Raw genomic sequence first — 23194 nt, 5'->3', positions numbered from 1 at the left:
ACCCCGAGAAAGCCGAGAGCAAGTACGCCTTGCTCTGACCCTACTGTCCTTCCCAAACAGATCATTTTTCCTTGAATGTTGTACTTCCTCTCTCCTGCTCTAACTCACCACCTTCATCAGCTACTTCTAGCTAGGAGGCACACCAACCAAAGATCCCTTCTCAAAAGGGCAGTGAGTCCAGTGTGACTGGGCTTCAAAGCGGCCAGGTTCACCTCACCATGCTGCTCCGGCAGTAGATTTGTGCCTGCTGTCAGCCAGACATCCTGGTTTGGGCCCTTTCATTTTGCTGTCCCTTCTACCCCTGTGCCTGGGCAAGTCCTCTTCAAACCAACAGGAATGTCAATTCAACATTTGTAATGTTGGATGAGAGCAACGTTTCCTCTTTATCAGAGAGGTTCTTCTAGAACCACCGCCTCATGCAAGAGGGTGCCAGGAACTCCCTGGTGATTACGATGTTTGCTTGGAAATGAGCCGGTTTGTTAGAAGCCAAGCCTCATTAGACTGGCGGGATCCATTCAAAGCTTCATAAGCATTATAAAGGGTTTGTACTCTACAGGCAGATACTTGAAAGTAACCATATGGGGATACATACCAATAAAGCCAGAGAGATTAATAGGGGTTGCCATTAAAAGCATTACTGTTGCTGTTTGCAAGTAATGCTTTTTAATCAACTCATAGTTCTGATCTACCAACAAGTTTACAGAGTACCAGAAATACTTTAATTACTTGCACATAAAATAACAATGATTAAATGATTTTGCAATATATTATGCTGGCCTCTTTGATATAACATGAAACTCTTTAAAAGGCCAAGAGAGAAATGTTGGAAGTTCTGAGTGTTGGAAGATTAATCTGATGACTAAAACACGGACCTGGGACATTTGGCACATCTGCATTCAATCCTGGGCTTAAGCTGACTTGTGCCAGATGCTGGCAAAGCACTTCATATCTCTGTGCCCATTTTCTCAAACACAATATGAAAACAAAGTTTCTCTAACTCACAGATCACATTACTAATTATATCAATTTGGTTTCCAAAGTAGTTTGAAATCCACTGATAGAAAGCAGTCTCAGAAGGAAGGATATTAATTTACTTTATTCAGAAACTAAAAATACCAGTATATGAGCAGATGTTGGGTTATGGGTTATTTTGATTCCATAGAAAACTTTCAGAGGCATTTGGAAAGCTCACAAACATCTAAACTCAGCCACTATGCACTCCTAAATCACAGTCTGCCTACTATGAATGCTGAAAACCTACGAACTGCAGAATGAACCAAAAATTTACAGTAAACCACCAAAAATGTCTGTACCACTGGCCTATAAAATATACTGGGAAAAGAGGACAAGTGTAGCTGAGCATATTGTAACTGGAAAGCTGACAGCAGACAACTAACAGTGTGAGAGAAGAGAATCAATACTGGGACTGCAGGAGAAAAGTGAAATGTTTTAAAACAGTGGAAACCTGAGAGCAGATCTCATAGCCATCACTCCTGGTCTGATGGCCTAATGATTTAGATATGATTCCTCTGAAAGGGATCTGAAGGCTGGGAACATGCATCCTCCACTTATAGATAGGCAGTACACATAACTAAACAGAAATTAAGACCAGATTATATTTAATTTTCAAAAAATGACACGGGAAAATGAAATAATCTCAAGTGGTTTGGTAGCTCAGGAAACCAAACCAAGCTAGGATGCATTTTTCAATCAAATTAAATGCAAATTTCTCAACTTTTCTAAACATTAGTTTATACAAGAAGTTAAAGTTTTACCTTTTTTTTTTTTAATTTAAATTTTCCCTTTCTCCTCAGCCTAAAATTTTCATGGACAGTTTTCATCACTGCACAAGATAAGCCTAAGGCAGACCATTATTTGGACTATGAGACCAAAACACCCTGGGTTCCATGCTACTATTGTTACACTATCAAACCTAATACATGGCCAAAATCAATTTTAAAATGAAAAGCAGCTGATTCCAAGCAGGACAGAGAAAAGCATTTAAAGATCTACAGCTATGGTAAGCCTGCTTTTTTTAAAGACTGTTAGGCAACAATTCACAATGACTTCAGATTCTTTGCTTATGTAAACCTCCCACATTATTCTGGATAGAAGTTTTTATTGTCTCTTGTGGGAAAGGAGACAATCTCATCCCAGTTTACAAAGGCCTGGCCTCAGACAGATGTCTTCAACTCTTGCAGTCTGCAGAGCAGCCACACGTAAGCATGAAGCCATCAGCCTGCAGGACAGCCAGAACAGCACACTGCTCAGCATGAGCTAGAGAGCACCCACAGATGCAAGAGCAGTACAAGTGCATTTGAAAAAAAAAGAAAAGTGAAAAAGAAGTGTGACGTGGAAAAAAAAGTGAAAAAAACCCAGATGTGTGAGGGGCACTTTGGAGCTGGAGTTGTGAAAAGGTAAAGCTCTGGAATGCACAGGATTAATTAGCCTTGGGAAGAAAGCTGGTAATGGTGTGTGCAGCTGACTGGCACCAGCATCAAGCTTCCTAACTGCGCTCCCCCTTACAAACGGCAGGGGTATGCCAGTGATCCCAGGGCTGGATCTCTATCACCTGTATCGCACTATCGATATGCACACGCATATAGGTCTGGCTCACCCACACAGAGGCTGTGGATTACTGACATTTGAGTAACTGCAGGGGAACTAAAGTTTTACAGGCTTTTTGGCACAAGATGTCATGTTGGCACTTGGCTTAGAGAAGTGAAATGAGTTAGGTCCAACAGCCTCTGTGTGTGTGTGCGTGCACATGTGCATGAGAACAAGAGACAAAGAAAGCGAGACAAAGAGCTAGCTCAGACCTCATTATGTGCTTTGTGGGTTAGCTGGGGGAGTTCAAAATATCAGGAGACAGGGCAAAAGCATGATTTTATCTTTTCCTTTCTTTCTTTCAATCTCATGGTTTGTTCAGCCTTACTCAAAGTTTGAACTTCTGGGGTTAATGGTACTCTCCACATGAAACCTATTTCAAGGCCACAAGTAGATTTTCAATGGTAAACAAGCCAGAGATGATCCCTTGTGGTTAGAAGGGGGAAATCTTTGCTTATAGTGCATCAAGAAGAAAATCTGAAAATAAAAAACTAGGCAATCTTCCTAGATCTTCACAAAAGCTCCAGTGAGTGTTACTGCTAAGATTTGGATCATTTTTTGCTTTATCCAAGCTGACTTGCTGAATTCCCTTCCCAACCCAACATCTGAACTACAAACACAAGAGAAAAGATCACTTCTTACCTGTTCGTTCGTTGTGCGGCCTCGGGCCACTAGAACAATATGGAAGCCAGTGAGACCAATGACTGGAATAAAGAATAACCCAGCCACACACATGACAGCCATTCTGTATCCAGGAGTTAAAGAAACTGGGGTGAGTGAAGGGAAAAAGAGGCTGTGAAGGAGAGGAAGAGGAAAAAGAGGAAAAAAAAATCTTGGAAACAGGCAGGGTGTCCCTCACCTCTACTTAGGTCTAACTAAATTTTATCTCAAAGTTAAGTGCATCTGCTCCTAGTCTGGGTCCTTATCCTTGAGATGGTTAAAAAGTAATGTGAACACATTCATTCTGGCTCTAACCACCTTGTAAAGACCGTTCTGCACTAATCTAGAGCCAGAGCTTTACACTAGCATGTAGGGGGTCTGCTCCCAGGGCAAACTCCGCTTTAAAATACAGTAGCAGAGTTTTAAATACAAGAAATATTACCCAGCAGTGTAGAGTCACACCCAATTGGAATTAAAATCCAGGGAGGCAGCATATCCTTCTGCTGGGTTGTCATAGCTAAGACTGAGACAGAAGTTCAGCTATAGTTTTGGGGGTAATGGACAGTGACGCAGTTAAGATGGGTACAAAGGAAAACCTGCACTAAGCACTTTCAGGGGAAGAACAATGGAGGATCAGAAGAGTAGATCTCCACCAGTTCCAGAAAGACAAATCTTCAGATTCATTCTTTCACATTTTCCTCAAGGTCACCCTGAGTCTCAACAGACCACAAAGAAGGATACGTAATAGCAGTATGAGCTGCTCCCAGCTTTTCCATATGGTTTAATACGAAGATGAGCCCAAAGGTGAATACTCCAACCATGTGCGTACTTAAGGACAGCAAGAAGAGAAAAAAATAGCGGTAGTTCCTCCGTCCTATGCAGTTGTTGACCCATGGGCAGTGATGGTCAAAATCCTTGTAAAGAAAGGGACAGACAGCGAATATCCAAATGGTGAAATAAATTACATTGTCTTAGAGATAAATTTGAACCATCATCATGTAAGATTTTATCAAGCTAGTTCTGCAGCTTTACAACATGCTACACTCTCTTTAGAGGGCTCTTCTTAGGACCAAGTGTTTCTGTATCTATGGATGGAGAGGTACTTGAGCGTTTACAGGGTCTGAGAGAGGATATAAGCAAATAAAAGACAGGCTCTTTATCTGCTAGCAGCAGAAGCACTATTTTTTTATCATCCTTAGCAAGAAGAGTCAATTACAATGAATTTCTCATAACCTATAATGTTTTGAAGATGCAATACTGCTGCAAAATTCTCTGCCCCACATTTCTGTATTTATACAAAGCTGAACAAATCTACTTTAAACAACAGACATCACAAAAGATACTTTTTACCAAGCAGGTCCCCAGCAAAAAACATCTGGATAAGACACAAGCAAAGTTCTGTGCAAGTTCATTAACAGTTATGAACCCAAACCTATTTGTCTCAGACAAAAGTTCAAAGTCCCTCATAAAGTCAGATCCCTTTTAACGGGAGATTTAATAACGAGGGCAAGCCACAGACACTTTTCAAATGTCTTTACGCAGTTCTATAAGCATGTAAATCCATTGTCTTCAATGGGACTATTCTAGATGTGAAAACAAAATCAGGTGCAAGAAATAAACCCTTCTTATTTCTGTGTTTTTCAGAACAGATATTAGACACTCATGACATCAACCAATGAATTGTTTATTCTTTGTTTTGTGGTAATGTTATTTTTAAATATTCCTCAATGATGACACAGGAGTTTTTGTATTCTTCGGTTTTACACAACGTATTTACCAAAAATTTACAAAATACAAGAAAATGGATTACAGCTTTCTCAAAGCACATTAGAAAATGACAGGGGCAATTTAATAAAGATAATTACAGGCTATATCTGAAAAACTGACATAGCGTATGTCTATCATGAAACCTGATTGTATGCAGCCCAAATTATCTATCCATTGTGAAACTATGTAAGAATCCACTGCAAACACTTTAGTAAAGAAAACAAAAATCTGACTGCTTTTGTCATAGATTCATTTCTGGCTCCCTCTGGTCACAGCAGGCTTTAGGTTTTAACTGATTTTACCTCTGCAAGTGTTGTTGGCTTTTGTTGTTTGTTCATTTTTATCAATTTATCTCAGAGGTTTTATATTTGGGAAAAGAATTTTTATTGCACATTCTAGACTGAAAGCAAAGAGATGTGAATTACAACCCTGAATGTGTTCCACATGGAGAAGCCAGTAGAGTAACTCCTATCACTGCCTCCAAGCTCTTCTAGAATAGACAGGTGAGCGGGAAATAAGCATCACAAGAATCAATAAAGCATGCTGTTTAAGACCATGATTTATTGATTCAGAAGTCATTAATGCTTTTTGCCTATATTCCTCCACAGCAGTCATAATTTAATTATACAAGCAGAGCTTCTTACTTGCTCACCAGAATAGTAAGGAACGTTCAACTGATCTGACCATCAATAAAACTTCTGGAGAGCTAGGCAGAGTCACCTTGCGTTCTGCTGTTTTATTTAGGTTACTTTTGGATGCTCTCCCATTTTCATTTCTGCTGCAGAACTGACTCGCATGGAGGCCTTATGGCAGCATGAAACTGCAAGTGTTTATACCAGTAAGGTTTGAGCAATCTTTTTCTGAGAAAACTTCACTTGCTGAAAATGAATTTTCATGCTGAGCCACTGGGGAGGGCAGAAGAAGGAAATTCTATGGGACAGCTGAGAATTTACCATTGTCTAAACAATCCTCAGGATCTAGAATTAGTGAAAACATTTATGTTTTAGAACTAGGAATATATACAACTCAGGTTTTCTACAAAAAATCCAGCTCTATGCAGCAATTCAGAGTCTAAAGAAATTGTGTGACACAACGTATGAATAGCTGTGCCTATTCCCCTCCACTCAGGGACCTTGGCAAGCTCCTTACTCTCCATCCTCTCAAAACCCACATCCTACTAAGGCCTTCCACAACAGGACAGCCTTGTCCTATTTATCGATGGTTACTAGGCACAGCACCGCTTCCAGATAATTATAACTTAGATATATATTGCCCTGAAGGAGAAAATGACTGACATAAGATAAACCCAGACAGCTTTTCTCTCACATGTAACTGTGCTGCTTTCTTTGGAACACTTTCCTTGCTTATGGCAAAGAGGATTAGGACAAAGATGGTGTATACAGCATTCCAGCTGACTCTGGTATTTTTTCCCTTTCTGATTAGTAATTCCTTTCATTTTAATGGCACAACTGAATATATTTTAGACATATTAAAAATGTCATCTTTCTATTGGGAAAAAAAAATAGACCTTGCAGCAGAAATGATCCTTAAGAAGTAGATTTTTTTAGCTCGGCAATAAAAAATTCCCCCCAGCAGTACTCTGCTGTGGATACAGAACTCTGTACTTACAAGTTTTGGAGATGTTTATAGACCAAAAGCACATCTTACTGTCTGGGGGGTATTTTTAAAAAATCCTGTGTTCCTCATCAAGAACCTAGGGCTATCAAGAAACATGAAAGTCTCATAATTCAGAGCAACCAACATTGGAAACATGAATGAGATCATGCTCTGAGCTGGGGTGTTGAAACCAACATGGTGTCCTTCTATTGACTGGAGAACCACACACTGAAATTTGAGCTTGGTTTTCCTAAAGCTCACACACCATTCTAGCTTCTCTGCTTGGCCACTAATGTAAGAACCAGTTTGTTCCAAATGAAGTGATGAGCCCTAAGCTCATGCACAACAAGCCACAGTGGTTCACCCTGAGCCTCCTGTTCTCCTGCACTCTGCCTCTGCATCAACTCTTCCATTCAGCCCTTTTTTACACTGATGATCTCTTAGCTACTTCAAGGGAGACATAGGCAGCATTATAAATTTTTATTCTATTATCAGTGGCAACAAAGTTGACATCAAACATTAATGCATATGTATTATAACATACACCACAACTGAGGGCTACATCTCAAATGGTACTAATTAGTAGGAGTCCATCAACAAGACTACAGCTGGGAACTTCCAAGAACTGAAATACTGGGGGAAGCACTGAGCTGCATGTTTCCAGTAGTATGTGCAACCCCATCACTGAGGCAAAGCCAACAGATCACATAATCAACAGAACTGTTACCTCAACACAGTTGTCACAGACGCTGCAGTGAGAGCAGCGTGGAGGACGGTAGAAGTGACAGGTGGCACACCATTTCATCCGTACTTGGATTCCTTTAATCTCCACATTCTTGTAGAGTGGAGCTCGGAAGTCGTCATCTTTATCTTCATCTTCATCTGCTGCTCAATGCAAAACTACAAGTTAGTGGAAATAAAAGAGGGTAAAGATAAAAGCTAATCCAGTCAGTGCCTTGGATACTGGGGCACTGCACGTGCTCTCAGACTTGTCAGAGAAATAACAGAGTGGTGGAAGTGTTGGGCTTTCAGAACAGGCTGTCCAGGCTGCAGAATACTTCAGTGATAAGGGCTTGTTTTAGCACCTCCCGTAGGGGTGCTGTGCAGCCTTACTCACCAGGCCCTGGACAAACAGAGGTGTTGGAGTCTTAGCCAGCATTTACAACCAGAATGAATGAGCTGCAAACTAGAGTCCAAGAGGAATGGAAACCAACCAAGCCCTTTTTGTGATAACTTCTGCTGCATACATTTAGGATTAATTCAGTGCTAGCCTACCAGCACATAAAGAAAGAAATTACACTGACAGATATGCGAAAAAGGTTGCGCTAGTTCAAACCCCCAAATCAACCCAGATGACCCTGAGTGACAATTTGTTCAGCACTCTTGGTGTCAGCTCACAATCATCCCAAAGACCTGTTGCCCCAGGGAGTGTGATGCCACAGTGAGACACACCATTCTGAAGCAGTCTGTGTGCTTGTGACAAGCCCTTGTACCAGTGCTCACCGCTTTAGAGTATATCCTGCGCTCACCTCTTCAGAGCGTACCCAGAACGCTCTTGCTCTAGTAAGAGTACATAACTGGGAAGATCTCACCTCTCTCAAAGGCAGCATGGTCTACTGATCTGAGCACAGGACTGGGAGTCAGGAAGTCCTGTATTCTAATTTTCTCACTCTGTGGCCTTGAGCTAGTCATTTAGCCTCTCTTTGCCATTAGTAAGATGAGGATGACAATATTGTAGTCATCTTATTAGGGACAACACGCAGGGCAGATGGTTTATCTCCTCAGTTAAGTGCTTCCCTGTTTAAGAAAAGAGGCCATTTGAAAATAAATGCACAAAATAAAAGCCAGTCTGTAATAGACAAGTATATATTGGGAAGAAAAGGAAAAAAATGAGAATGAGGTTCATGAAAGTTCATCTTTTATTCCAGATTCCTGTGATCTTTATTTGTTTCCTTTTGACAGAGAAAATCAAAGACGTTCATATCTATTTAACACCTGGTTAAACATTATAGTGCAGCTGGCATTGGTTGACCGGCTCCAAATTAGGTGGAATTTGATAATACTGTCCCAGCGGGGCATCAATCACTGTCATTTAGTTCTATATTAAATCTTCTCTAGGTGCGTTATCATGATCCAATTTCCACTGACTTCAGAGGGAGTTTCTCCCTTCACTTAGATGAGCTTGGGATCTGGCGCAGCTACAGTATTTACTGTGCAAGAGTATTGTCTGGATTAATGTTTCTGCATGGAAGCAGAGTGCTGTACTGGCACCATTCTCTATAATTTTCCCTCATAACTAGTCAGTGGGACTCTTAGTGAAAGCTAGACTCTAAATCCCTTAGGCACTTCTATAAATACAATCTGTAGGTTCTTCAATACTACTGCAAACCAGCTCATGCTGTATAATACTTGTGGGCATATGAAAACAAGACACTGGGACAGTCAAACCATTTAAACTCTTGTAAAAAAACCTGCCTATGCAGACAAAAAGTCTGTACATTGTGTATACCTACATGCATATAAACACATTAACCTTGCAGAACTGACACACACTTGAAGAGTTTGTATAAAATATTAACATCAAAAATATTGGAAGCCAGTTTGTAGTTGGTATCTATAAATAGCCAGGAACAAACATTGCCAGTCTCAACCCAGATCTCTAAATCAGTTTTGTCAGGGTAGCCCTAATTTCAGTGACTTAATACTTGCTTTCTTTCTTGCTCATTTAGTCGTATTACTGGCAACTGACTCGTACAGCGCCAATACTGATTCATAGCAGAAACATTCAGAGAGCCAACAAATTAAGGAATTATTAAAAAATGAGTAATGGATCTGGGAGTTTGATTCAGGCCCTCTTCAACAATACACGAGTGAGCTGGGTTTACTCCCCCCCATAGCCCACGTTCTATCTGCCAGAGAACCTGTAAGCTCATACGATACAGCTAGAAATGTGATTATTTCCAGCTTTCACTGATCTGAGCAGAATACACTGGCAGAGGAATGTATCTTACTACACAGATTCTCATACTCCGATCCACTGACACGGGGCAGCCAAGTCTTGTGTTTTCGTAATATATCTGATTTTTGGTGACTTCCCTAAATGAAACGTGATTTCATTAGAATCTCAGTGTTTGTATCGCTTATTTGTTCTTTTTGTTTTGAAGTAAACTCGTAACTATGAGAAATGTTCTAAGAAGCTTGAAGCTAAGAAGCTTGAAAACCTATTTTCAATAACAGAAAGCAGATAGATCTATTGTATATTCATTTTAAATCACTCCTACAATTTTTGAACTCCTTGCGCTGGCAGCTCTGCAGGCAGTGTGGGGTGGTGATAGCTTTTTTCACGTGCACACTTGTGATCTGAAATAACATCTGCTCCTCTTTCCTCCCAGCACTGGTATTTATAGTCTTTTCCATCTTTTCCTTATCATTTGCTTCCTTCACACATCTAAACTCCTACTCCATCACTTTCTTCCAGGATGGCTTCCATCCCTTTTCTCATCCTTTCCCCACTCCCCTTGCTCCCAGACTCTTCCAGACCAAGCACATATACAGCACAGAGATGTAAGGCCACAAAAGAATAGAAAGAGACAGAAGAAAGCCGAGCTGCAGGAACTCCTTCCTGCTTTGCTCCTGACTCCCTTGTGTTAAGGGAGATGGGAAGGGAGAGAAGGTGATGAGAATGTTTCAAAGTTTCTATTTGACCTCCTCGTGTGTTTCTTGTTTAAATGCAAAGTCCAAAATAAAGAACTTGTTTGCAAAAGGAAGTTAGAGAAGTGCAAAGGAAGGGATGAATTTACAATACACTCAGTACTGATCACTCAGGACATGGTGAAGGCCCAACTGCAGGCTCCAGTCTGAGGGAATGATGTTGCACAAAGATACTGCATTCCCAGACTGAGATTTTCAAAACTGAACAACTTTATTCCAGCTCTCCTCCTACCAAAGGCAAAGAGCACGGATGCTTTGAATAACCTCACACCCAATGCATGTTTAACCACTGCTCTGTCTGCTGAGATGGAGGAACTAAAGAGTCCAGGAAAGCTCTTTGGAAAATCTCACTAGCATCTATCTGTACCTTTAAGCACCTAAACACTGCATCACATAATCTTGCACAAATGACTGAATCTTGCCTTTGCCTTAATTCGCCTTTACACACAATTATATCCTTAACTGGAGTGCTAAAACACTTAATCAGTGGTTCAAAAGCTTCAGCTGAAAGGAATAGCAGACAGATGCTCATCATTAGATGCTGCTACCTGGCACTTTCTATTCAAGGAAGCCAGCAGGACAAGAATGTTGTTCTTGTCAGGTAGCAATTCAAAATAGACATTGAATTCAGTGAATAGAGGTGAGAAAGCACATCTTGCAGAGTACAGATCCCATGGTTTAGTAAGACTGCCTAGAGCAGTCTCTGCTGCAAACTGCATGTGAATAATTATTGGAAGACGGATAAAATGAGGTGATAATTCTCTCATTAGGATGTGTTAAGAGAGATAGCTGCACTGTGGTTCCCATTATAAAAGCTGAGCGATCTTTATCCTATTTAATCAGCTGTGAATCAGTACTAATTTAAACAGGCATGTCTTTCTAAATGTATACATTTTTAGACACTCTTAAGTCAAGCTTTAATTATTATCTTTTTCAGCGTTCAATCCTTTTGCATTCATTTAAAGGCTTTTTGGAAGGTCTGCTTTGATGAAGCTGTTTCAGAAAGTGTAGCCTCTCCCCTCCACCATGCTCTACTACCTATTGTGAAGACAGTGACTTAAATCCAATGTGCCAGCATGACACAGGGGATGGTAATCACAATCACATCAGCCAGGAGAGCTACCCAAGGAGAACCATTCTAGGCAACCCTGTGCCCTCAACTGCCAGCCTGAGCAAGTGCAAGGACAACTGACACCTCCTAGCTCAGAAGAGATATGGAGGGTATCCAGCGTTTCACTACCATCCCACCTCTACTGCCAGCTGAGTATAATAAATGAAGTTTACAAGAAAGAATACCAGAAAAAAAGAGGATTAGTCAACAAACAGTGTGTTTGGATACCTGACACCTCCTTTGGTTTGGGTTTTCACATCCCACTCCCCCCAGTCCCATTCTCTGTTACCTCGTGGGAAAACTCCGGGGTCCATGAAAGTTGCCATGCTGAAGTTTGCCAGTACAAACAAAAACACGAGCCCATTGTACACTGGGATGGCTGGGGAGATGGCTTTTGTCAACCAGGGGCACCTGTGGAGACAAGAAGTTATAGATAAGGGCTCTTTCAGCTGTAACATGTAGTCTCTTCCCATTCAGCATCATCACATAGAGAAGTAGTCTCGTCCCCTCCCAACCAGCCATGCAGCAAGGCTGAATTTGCAATTTAACAACAGAAATTTCCATAAAGCCAGTTTCAGTGATCTAAAGTACATTACAGACATCCTCTGTAAAGCTGCTTTGTTCCATAGCACAGAAAGCACCAATTGTTCCCATGGCTCATAGGGCTTTGCAACCCTACTGCCTTATTTGCAACCTGGCATTTTGCTTCTGTGCGTAAAAGCTTCATCCCATTGTTGCATTTCTGTTTACCTTCTATATAGCCTTGTTACAGTTGATGTTACTTTCAATTTTCACTGCTGTAAAGCAGAATAGGATTCTTAAACCACTGATCTCCACAGCAGGTACAACAAGAAGCACACTCACTTCTCACTACACTTCCCTGAGTGGTTTTCAATTCCAAATGATAACTCAGAACCAGCACTACAAAATCTCCACTTGAGGGAAAGTTTAGTCAGACTGAGCATGTGCTCTGAAAGTGTCAGCAGAATCTAAGAATGCGATATCAAAAAGAAAATGGATGGCTCCTGCCATGTGAACACCAGAAAAGCTTGCTGCCCACCTGGCAAACACAACCAAGAGGAACTGAGGACAAAGGATAAAGGAGAAAAAGTAGAAGACTTTGGAAAGAGGATGGAGAAATGCCTGTTAGTTATAGGAAAACTGTTCTAACTGCAAAGAAGAATACTTCTGACCAGCAGAGGAGGGCAGGACCAAGGCAGAAAACAGCCTATCTTACAGGCAATTTTACCCAATAAAACCAGTGTTGATTCACTCAGCCATTTCAGTCTCTCTGAAGCTTATCGCTAAACACTAGACCAAATCTACTTCTCTGTTCTACATAAAGAGGTTCGGTGTTACAGGGTTGCTGAGGGGAAAAATCTGATCAATCTCATGAATCCTGCAAATATAAATAATGAAAAATGTGGGACAGAAAAACCTCTTTAAAAAAAGTAAGACCCCTGACTGAGCGGCTCTTTAGAGATTTCCACCTGCCTTGAGAGGCAGGGACTGCTCCAAAGCTGCTAAGCAGACAGCCATTCAGCAGCAATACCCCGCTGCCATTAGCATACATCATGTATTGGCCCACATTTTCTGGGTTGTATTTTGCCTGAATTACATCTACGGTTGAATCTGGTTGTCTGCCAGGCTGAAGCCTGTGGAGACAAAGTAAAAACAACAAACAAACAAACAGCCTTCTCCCAAATCTAATTCTCACTGGTTTTGCTACTGATACGCTGTTTTGAACAGCTGAGAATGGCATTATTGACCTTGAAAGGACACTGTTAAACGTGCTCTTGTGGCCAGCATTAGAAGGGCACCACCTTTTCTCTTCCCATTTCTTTGTGAGCAGGCAGCAAGAGATTGTTTTGCACTCCCCTTCTCTTCACAGCCTGGCTTTTAACATTGCACTGCTGCAAACTGCTTTTAAAAGGGATGGTTCCTTGTGTGTGCTTCAATCAGGCTGGCCCAGAGCAAGTGAAAGATGCACAAATCCTACCCAGGTGAATGAACAGTAAAGCCGAGAGCAAGATATGTCTGTGGCTGAGGCCAAACCTCCAGACTGGCTAGGGAAGAAGGAAAAAATAAATCTCACTTGAGTAAGCACTCTTTGCTATAGCCCACAGAGTGGGAGCAGAAGCACGGGGTTTCCCCTGGGACTGGTCCAAGCAGGGAGAGGCCCAGGAGATGAACACCTATTAAGAGAATAGGAAAGGGCTGAGAACTCAGGGGATGAGAGCTGCATTTCTCTGTGTTTCTCTTACATTTGGGATCTCATCCAGGTGGTCATGGAGCTTGGGTAAAGAGCAGATCTTGTAGAAGAGAAAGGTGATGGAGATTAACTAGCTCCGACAGACCCAGCTGAAGACAGCTTGACTCCATGAGGTACCCTAAAACCCTTATGCTTCCCAGGAACTGGAATTTCAAGACTCAACAAGGCCATACTGACTTGCTGCCACACTCAGTTTTCCTCAAAGCAGCTGCCGATGACTGAAAACCAAGGCAAGGCAGAAGTTTCTCGCCATGAAATGTGCCGTAGTGACCTTGCCAAGCAAGCTGCAGGTCTGTCACTAACAACAGTTTCTGCCAGATCCTTTGGCGGAGAGCAAAAGAAATCCTGAAATAAGCAGTTATAGAATGAATTCTACCCAGGGAAGGGTTCTTCCCTCTAAATTATAGTAAAATTAGATTCAGTAATGGGCATGACTGACTTAATTTCTTCCCATGAAGAAACTGCCTACACAGAGAAAGATTATGAAGTTACCCACTGCTTTTCAAGCATGGAGGAGAGATTTCCTTGGCAGTAAAGTCAAGTAAGTTGGCAAATCAAGGGACAGGAAACCCTTTCTTACAGATAACTAGTTACTCAGAACAAGATTATAATGAGAGAGACTGTCTCAGATGATTAATGTAAGCATTTGTTAACATTCTCATTTGTGATTTACTTTGTCATGTTCCCAACAAATACATCAATTTACTAGGAAAAATTCTAGCTAGCTAAACTGAACAGCTCATTTAATGGGTAAATAGTGTATCTGAAAATACATCACGGAAGTTGAAATAAAGGATAGAGTGAGTCATTGTGCATATTAGCCAGAAGGTCTGTTCACAGTCCTTCCATTTTTTCCTCCCAGAATCTTTATGCAGAATCACAGATTACATAAAATTAGATGGGACAAAAGGGGCCTCATTTGTAAACTAGACTGACCGATAGAAACAGATGGGGAGATCAAGTCCTGGCTCATAACTGTAAAAAGGTCTGAAAAAGAGAATAAAATTGCTACTAGGATTCCCAAAAAGATGCATCCTCCCTATCTCTCTCCCCTAATGCACACATAGTTTTAGGCAAAGTAACAGAAATTCTAATCCAAGTCTGGCAGGTGGTTTTATCACTAATCCATCATGCCAAAGTCTGGCTTCTGACCCTCTGCGCTCTCTGCCTCAAGAAATATCTGAGCACGACCTGTAGTGAGTTTCTTTTTACTTCGTGCATATCTTCTTCTCTCCAGGAGATCTGGGACAAATCTAGCTGAACTTTTCAGTCGCTTTTTCTAACAGAAGTTGTTACATATCTAGATAAACCTCACACAGATTCAAAGCTTTCTTTGTTCAGTGAACCCAAAATTTCAAGACGCTACAGTCTCGTGTCTTCAACTCACCTCACAGAGGAATTACATAGCATGAAGGGTACCACAAACTGTATTGTCTCACATAAATTAAGGAGAGCCAATAGCAGTGTATAATGCCCTAATGGAGCACCACCACCAGATTCTTCCGAAACACTAAACCTCAGATTTCTGATGTGCACTGATATCTAGGAGCAAAACCACCAAATCCTAAGCCAGAGCTTTTCTATGCTTAATTATTGTCAAAGAAAGCTGCACCTGTTGTGTTTGCTGGAGTACCTGCAGAACCACTGTCGCTGCAGAAATTCAAGGCAATATTCTTGGACAACCAAAAAGTTAAGTGATGGAACACGGCACCAGATGTGCTGTGTCTTGATTTTTGCATAAACAGCTAGACATGCCTCACTTGGCATATCTACAGCTCAGAACTCTCCATTCCCCATGGCCATTATTCCTCACTCCACAATCAACGTTTAAACTCAATGTTATTGTGAAAATAAATGTACGATGGGTGCTCTATTCCAAGTTAGTTTGGATCCCTCACTTGAACCAGGAGACCTGAAGGATAATATTGCTACTGTTGCGGGTATCAGCCATGCTACATCAAGATCTGCTCCAGAAAGAAACCTTCAATGGTTTTGTTTACTGTAGAAATTAAGAGCCAGCACACGCCACCATGGCATACTAGAGATAATTATGGATCTCAAATTCTTTCTGAACGAAGCACACAATTACACAGGCAGCATTTTCCTCATAATTATACTTCTCCGACACAGAGTGATTCTGCTCATAACTCAGAGGAGAGTAATTCAGGATGACAGATTTAATCTCGTTTATCCTATTTACTCTTGAAACCCTATCCTAATAAAATAGAGTTAAAAAGATTAACAAATAGGATGACACAACTTGCTAGGTGTCAGATGGACTTATGCATCATCAGCTGCCTTCCCCTGCTAAACTAAACAACAAATAATCCTTCCTGGTTTTTTCCTTGGTACTTTGTAGCAAGACATGTTTGCATCTTAGAATTATAGTTCACCTATAATTAAATAATTGAATAGGGCATTTTTTTCTTGAATCCTGCTCTAAATTAAGATTTGATGGTTTTCATTAAAACCTTACACATGCTTGAGGAGGCAGTAGGCCATAGAGAACGAAGCCTGGGATTTCAAGAAGTGGGTTTTAGTCTTGGCTCTGACATTAGTGACTGAAAGCCATCTGCTTCCCTCCTCCGCCCCAGTGAGGCCTTTTGCCAAGGAGATGTGAACCACTGACAGACCATCTTCCCCCCCACAGCGGGCAAGGATCACCTGTCATTTTGCAGATCTCAGTGTCTCTGTTAGGGCCAGGCTGGTGGCCCTGGTGTTCGCTTCCCTGGAACCCAGCTCCAGGCACCCACCAGCCTCTCCCGAACTGGGCAGGGCTGAGGCGTACAGCTTGTGCTCACGGGCTGCTGTGGGAGGATGTGTCTGTGATTTACCCAGGGAACGAGGCCAGTGGTTCATTTCACATTCTGCCTGGAGCACAACAAGCACGTGGTGCACAGGCTCCCTCGGGGTGCTGGGTGCCTGAAGGCCGGAGATGAGGAGCAGAACATGGAGCAGGAGGCTATAACCCTTCTCTTTCTAACAGAAAGACAGTGAAATGTGCTTATGTAGTACACAGAGATGTGTGCACCTCAGGAGTGCAGACAGGCACCCAAACTTTGGATATTTACCCAGACCCTGAGGACTGTCTATTTGGCTGCTCAGCTGCACCTAATATTTGATCTGAGACTACCACACATCCTTCCCCTCGGTCTCAAACAGATGGCTGATATGCAACAAAACAATTTATTTCTGCACAAATCACAAGGCATGGGTTTATAACATGGAAAAGAAAGCATCTCTTAACTTGAATCAACTTTGTCCACCATTAGAGTGTTAAAACAGTAACATGAAATATCTGATCCAGGGCACGCAAGTAGAAGCAGCTCAGTGAAGTAGGGACTAATTAGATAAGAGGGGTCAACAAGCAAACATAATTTGACTAAGCACTGGTACAAATTTCACTGAAAACTTTCAATTTCAAACTGTGTCCATAAGTTTCCAGCAGCCTGTCCTGATTTGATTCCTCTCCACCAGTTTCTAGCCAAACCCTGACTGTTAAGAACACGTATCCGTTTGGGTACTGTAAAATCCATGTAAACAATTTCTAATCAGCACCAGATCTAACCAAAGATTTAACATTTCTAACATTACCCTGACATGCAGCATCCCTGGGAGCTGGACATGCAGCATCCTGGGCTGCCCAAAAGCTGCCCTACCCTGAAAGGCTCAACAGACTGAGATGATATGTCAGAGGAGTCAGGTACACAGAGGTGAAAGTCCTCCAAATCCAGCACCGTACCAGCTGGACCATAAATGAAAGGGCTATCAATGACTGATTCTGAACACCCACATTTTAGAATTTGGAATGAGTTGTAAACATTGTACCTTAGAGAAAGTGCAAGACAGCACCCTGAACGCTGCACATCGCCCAGTCTGCATGACAGAGCAGAGAAGGGCAGAGATCTCTTAGTCTTTAGAAGTGAAAATCTAACACTTTTCTCACATATCCCAGTCTGGGTGAGATTTTTCCATTTATATGCTCTTTCCTACCTTGCAATCACAGAAAAGTACCTTTCTGGAATAGTAACAGAAGAAAAAAGAGAAAGTTCATTTGCCATTTTTTGTCACTACCAAAGATAGCTTGGAGATTATTGTACATCTAAAAATATTTTCTGAGGTGTTAAGACATCTGCAGGTTTAACAAGGCATCACTAGAAACAGTCAGGAGAGAATGAATCTGAGTGTCATAACCAACATGAAACAAAACGGCAGGTCTTGTGAAAATAACAGGAGGTTCAGGATAAGCCACATCCTTTGCTCAGCTCTGCCACATCAGATTTTGATAAATGAACTAATTTCTGCACCGTATCTTACTCATTGGCAAGACTGCAGATAATATATTGTTGCCATAGCACTACACCCTCACTGTGAGTACAGCAGTTGTACTGATAGAAAGTGATATCAAAGTAAAGGATAACAAATCCGAGCGTTACATAAAAATGGGAAAAGGAGAAGTAAATACTGGAGAATTTACTACTGAAAAACAGAAACTGATGAGAGCAGAGTGCCACATGGTACAGCTCATGCTGGTGGTAAGTGGGAGATACCAAAACATCTACCCTGGGTTTCCAGGTGCAGTAACCCATCACAAGAGACAAAAAATCCCCCCAGCTTCCCCCACCAAAACCCTTATGAATCGCATGAGCCCCTTCCCAATTTGAAATATAGCCGAACACTAGAGGCAGAGATTCAAATCCATCTCCTGCGTAACTGTGTTTAATTATTCACAAGAAATGTGCTGGGTTGAAATTCACTCAGGTTTAACAAGAGCTGATGGGGTTTCAGTGAACTTTCCATTACACCCTGGACTCTGTCCAAAGGCTAGTGGTTCATGTCTGGCAATGTACACATCAGAGGAGCTAAATCAATTAATAAGTCAACTGGAGACATAATGGTCCTTGGTGAAAAGTCTTATCTGAGCTATATATCACCCCCAAAGTAAAATACACTCTATCCTTTTCACAAAGCTTCGTGAAAGCTCTGGAGCATGTTCCCTTCATCCCTCTTTAAACGGTCTCCAAGTATGTGAGAGAAGACGCTATTGTCATGTGAATGGATGTGGGAGAAATATAGAGAAGGACTGAGAATATCAATAACCAATTATGAGTGAAACAATGGGGGTAAACATATCCACCATCATCATCATCCTCAAGTTTCAGAAGCCATCCAGCCATCCCAGACCCATTGCACAGGCAGAGACTGACCCTGCAGGCAGGACATACGCTTAGGAGCCACACAAGCAATGTGGCTTTCCATCACCGGCATGGTGAGCAGACAGGACTGGATCGTGTGGGAGACGACGCACATGCTTGTGGAGATGCTCTTGGCATCCTCAGTAGGTGCTGGGAGCCCCGAAACCTGGTAGAGCACCTGTACATACACCTTACAAGTAGCAAAGACATCAGTTACCGCTGGGAGCTGTGTTCAGTGGCTCACAACAGCAGGGCTTGGGCAGGCAGGGGCTGCGCTCGTTTGCAAATACAGATCAAACCTGCCAAATCCTTCTCTACACAGTGCTTAGAAATTTGCGTTGTCCTGCAGTGAATTAAGGACCTACACAGAGCCGGTTAGCACTTACTGACATGCAAGAAAGCCCAGGACAGAGCTTTTGGTTTGATATACTTGTAAAAGACCATGCTGTAACAGTGTAGCATCACTTGAAATGACCAGCTTTTCATTTGCACCTCAAACTGAAGGCATTCATTGCGCACTGATTCTAGGGTATATACAGGCTGGATTTCAGAGTACACAATAACATTATTCTATTAGGAGAAGGTTAATGCTCACATCAAAGCAAGACAGTAGGTCTTGATGGCACTTCAAGCATTTAATGGGCTGCAAACAGTCACCCTGAGCAGCAATAAACCCTCTGGCACCTCATGGAAAGGAGCTGATTGCCAGTGCACAGGCAAATCGGAGTGGACTCTTGAGTGCAGGCTACAGGGTGAGCGCACAGATCCAGAGACAAAGCCCCTTATGTGAAGCTCCTGGGTTTGCTTTCTCAGCCCTGGACTTTGCAAAGCCTAAAATGCCACAGCAAACTGGAAGAGGCAAGTGTAATCCAGGGCTTGAAACATGCACCAACCTTGTATCAGTACCATGCTGAGCAGCTGGAACCAAACCTCACTTTTTCCAACAGCTAATAAGAAAGCTGAGTGTATTGGTCATGACAGAAGAGGACAGTAAGAAGCCACTGCAAAATAACCACAGCAGGAGAGAGACTAGTTGCCCTGTCACACTGAAAGTTTTAAATCCATTTGGTTAGAAAAAGAAGGAACTGCTGCCCAGTAACATTCCTTTGCAGTTCTGTCTGCATATGGCTGGCCACCAGCATCTCAGTACTGCAACAGCTGAATGGCTTCCAGCCTGTTCCAAAATTCACATAAGGGAATTATCAAGCCACAGAAACCTTGCTAAATGGGAAATCAGAGAATTACCTCCAAAAGATGCTGTGTGAACCAATAACTCATAACACAGTTGAGTTCTCAATGCACACGGCTGCGCTGCCCTCAGTCTGTGCTCCCGTGAGCACCACTTCCAGCAACAGAGTTGAGCTGCCCAGCACAGTGTCCAGGAAGGTCAAAAGATACTTCACAGTGGCTGAAAGGGATACACATGCTACACAAGCTGAGTTTTTCTCTGCATTTTTGAAGACACCATGTGAAATGCAAACTTGTGCTTCTAATCTGTAAACATCAGGATTATCAGTTAATACCACATCTAGTATAGAAGTGCTAAAAGGAGACAGCCCCTCATCTTGAGTCTGCCAGAGTCCCATTGCCCTGAATAATGAAGGACAGAGTTTTATTTGGGTTTTATACCACTAGTGATCCTCATGACCTTCCAGCAATCTGTAACCCAAGTTTTTGTTGGATAGACGGAATTGCATTTGCCAGATCCCATGTTTCTCTGATGGAAAAAATGCACAGGATAGCTCCTCCCTGACTGCAGGCTGTTCTCCAGGGTTTTTCCTGTTGTCCTCACCCTTCCCAATACACTCATGAATCCAACAGCAATGCAGAAACTGTGAGGTGAGCTGCTCCTACAGAGTTGCTTTTTAAAATAAATTCAAATTATCAGCTGCCTAATTCAGACACACCTGAGGTGATCCCAGCTACTGGCACAGAAGGATTTGTACAGACTTTGCTCACTATATTCCCCAACCACATACTGGAAGAACACATCTAGTAAACATTCAGTGTGATATTCATGACATAGTGGTGTAGTGGAAGCAAAGTAGCTCATTCTAAGTATGGTGTGATGAGAGAGAGAAACAGGTAAAGAAATACAAGATAAGGAGGGGGGTGGTGACACCAGTGAAAAGATACGGTATATATCACCCTTATTGAAAAGTTAATTTGACTTTTTAGATACTCCTTTTCCACATGAGCTCAGTAGAAAGAAATTAAATTTCACAAGATACCATCCCTTTACAGCTACTGGGGAAATTATTTAACAAAAAGACAGCATCTGTTAGATTAAAGTATGTGCCACTTAGATTAACAATGAGCCAATATGCATGAGAAACGTTCAATATGAGTTCTGAAATCTGTGATTATGTCCTCAGTGGATTAGCAGAGAATGGGGTACCATAACGTACTTTCCAAAATGCAGAAAAGGGAGAAAGATGAAAAGCAGAGGACAGCAGCAGAGACAGCCCAGGTGTCTGAGCTTAATCCTGGACAGCTTGAGTGTCAGGGTGCCCGGCATATGTCCGCATCAGAGAGCAAGCTGCCTTGTTAACACTGCATTGAAAAGAGCTGCAGGGGCTGCTTGGGGTAGTGGACACCAGTAGGGAATATTTTATTGGAGGACCTTCTCTCTCTACCACTCGTACCACGTGCTACATGAACTGCAGTGAGATGCCAGCGGGCCCTGCCAGGGATGTTGCATGGCCTGAGCTGGAAGGACATGAAGGACCATCCAGCTGCAGGTGAGGTCTGACACTGCTGCCACAATTCAGGTGTTTGGGGAGGGCATGTACCCTGATATCCAGCAGGCTCCGACAAATCTGTCCGCTGCTCTCTGCAGTGCTGGCGCTGAGACTTTGCAACGCTGAGACTTGTACAAAGAAGGAAAAGGAAAATCCCATGAGGCTGGTAATAGCAGTTTAATATCTTCCATGACTTGAGAGAGCTGTTCAGGAAATTTACAACTAATTTAGACCAGAGGTTCTTGCAGACTTGTCTGGATCATGTACTGACTTTGAAATCTGGAAACAGTACCTGTCCATGGCCTGAATAACACGCTTCAGAGCTGCTACGCAAGTTCTTTTATCTATGCACTAGCTTGCTTATGCAGGGAAAGGAAGCCAGTCCTAATTTGAACTCTGTTGTTTGAAGATTTCTAGAGACATATGCAGCAAAATTACTGCAGCTATTTCAAGGTTTCCCTGTATGAACTGGAAAGATTGAGGATTTCATATTTTACAGAAGAGATGAACAAAACAAAGAGATAGAGGTACCTCTATAGCAAACAGATACAGAAGGTAGGGTAGAAAGGATAAACATTCTCATATATTAAGTATTGGGCAAATGCATAATAACAAAACAAAAACCTCTCTCAGAATCTCATCTTTCATTTCTCTCTGGAATATTGTCCCAAAGGGGTTTTATGGAAACCTGAACTGGGAGCGTGACATTTACATACCTTATTCTCACTACACTGAAAAAGAACATTTGCATAGCTGGTATAAGGGGGCCCTAATATGTTAAGATTTTAAGCGGGGGGTGAAAAAAAAAAATTACTTTAGCTGAAGAAAATTTTTCTTTAAGAAAAGAAAAATGCAAGAGACCTTCATGCTTCAACCTATGAAACAGACTTGGCATTTGGGAAGAACATGCCCCTGTGGCCACCTGCTTTGAGACTTTTCACCCCTTCGCAAGCCACCAGCTGGTACCAGCCACCTCTTGAGACAGGACATCAGAGGAGAATCATCAGTGATTCAGTCTATTCTGGCAACATCTTCACTCATAAACTGGAACAGACCTAACAACTGTGGCCAAGGTAACATATCCTCCAATTCAGCACCCTGCTATCAGGACCCATGGGTACCACCTCGCCTAACCATGCCCTGTTCTGAAACCAAGCAGCATTTTATACACCAGGTCTTTTCTCTGCAGGATGGATGCCAGCAACAGCAGGGCAGAATTGAGGTCCTCCCAATCCAGTTCACAGCCCGTTTCTGCTGGAGGACTGTGACTATTTCAGGGCACAAGGACACAGCTGAAAAATCCTCATTTCTTCCAGCAGAGGGTAGTGGGACACACCAGTCAACAAGCAAACGTGTAAGATTATCTTACAAATAAGAGATGTATGCAGCTCAAAACAAAACCCGGGGTGCAATAACAATAATAAAACAAAATGACACTGCTTAGCCCAGTGGAAAAGTTAGAGAACTAAATGCATTCATCAAACGCAGAAACGCATCAAACTTCAGCTTGTTC

The 23194-nt window shown here is 42.1% G+C and overlaps 1 protein-coding gene across 3 annotated transcripts in view; it reads right to left on the bottom strand.

Annotated features, from left to right (window-relative positions):
• ZDHHC8 (zinc finger DHHC-type containing 8) overlaps window positions 1-23194 on the bottom strand; it is a 121089-nt gene that overhangs the window by 17573 nt on the left and 80322 nt on the right. For all 3 annotated transcript variants that reach the window (XR_003399528.1, XM_026859720.1, XM_026859721.1), the window contains exons 2-5: window positions 11763-11884; window positions 7379-7536; window positions 4009-4181; window positions 3250-3352 (exon numbers count right to left, since the gene is read on the bottom strand). Coding sequence is in view for 2 of the 3 variants with exons in the window: in XM_026859720.1 (XP_026715521.1) it covers window positions 3250-3352; window positions 4009-4181; window positions 7379-7536; window positions 11763-11884 (556 nt within the window). In the remaining variant the exon portion in view is untranslated. The remainder of the gene's footprint in view (window positions 1-3249; window positions 3353-4008; window positions 4182-7378; window positions 7537-11762; window positions 11885-23194) is intronic.

Source organism: Athene cunicularia (genome assembly GCF_003259725.1).
Source record: "Athene cunicularia isolate RWA chromosome 15 unlocalized genomic scaffold, athCun1 chr15_part1, whole genome shotgun sequence".
NCBI classification, from domain to species: domain Eukaryota; kingdom Metazoa; phylum Chordata; class Aves; order Strigiformes; family Strigidae; genus Athene; species Athene cunicularia.
The sequence above is the reverse complement of the archived record's forward strand: the minus strand, read 5'-3'. Positions and strand labels throughout refer to the sequence as shown.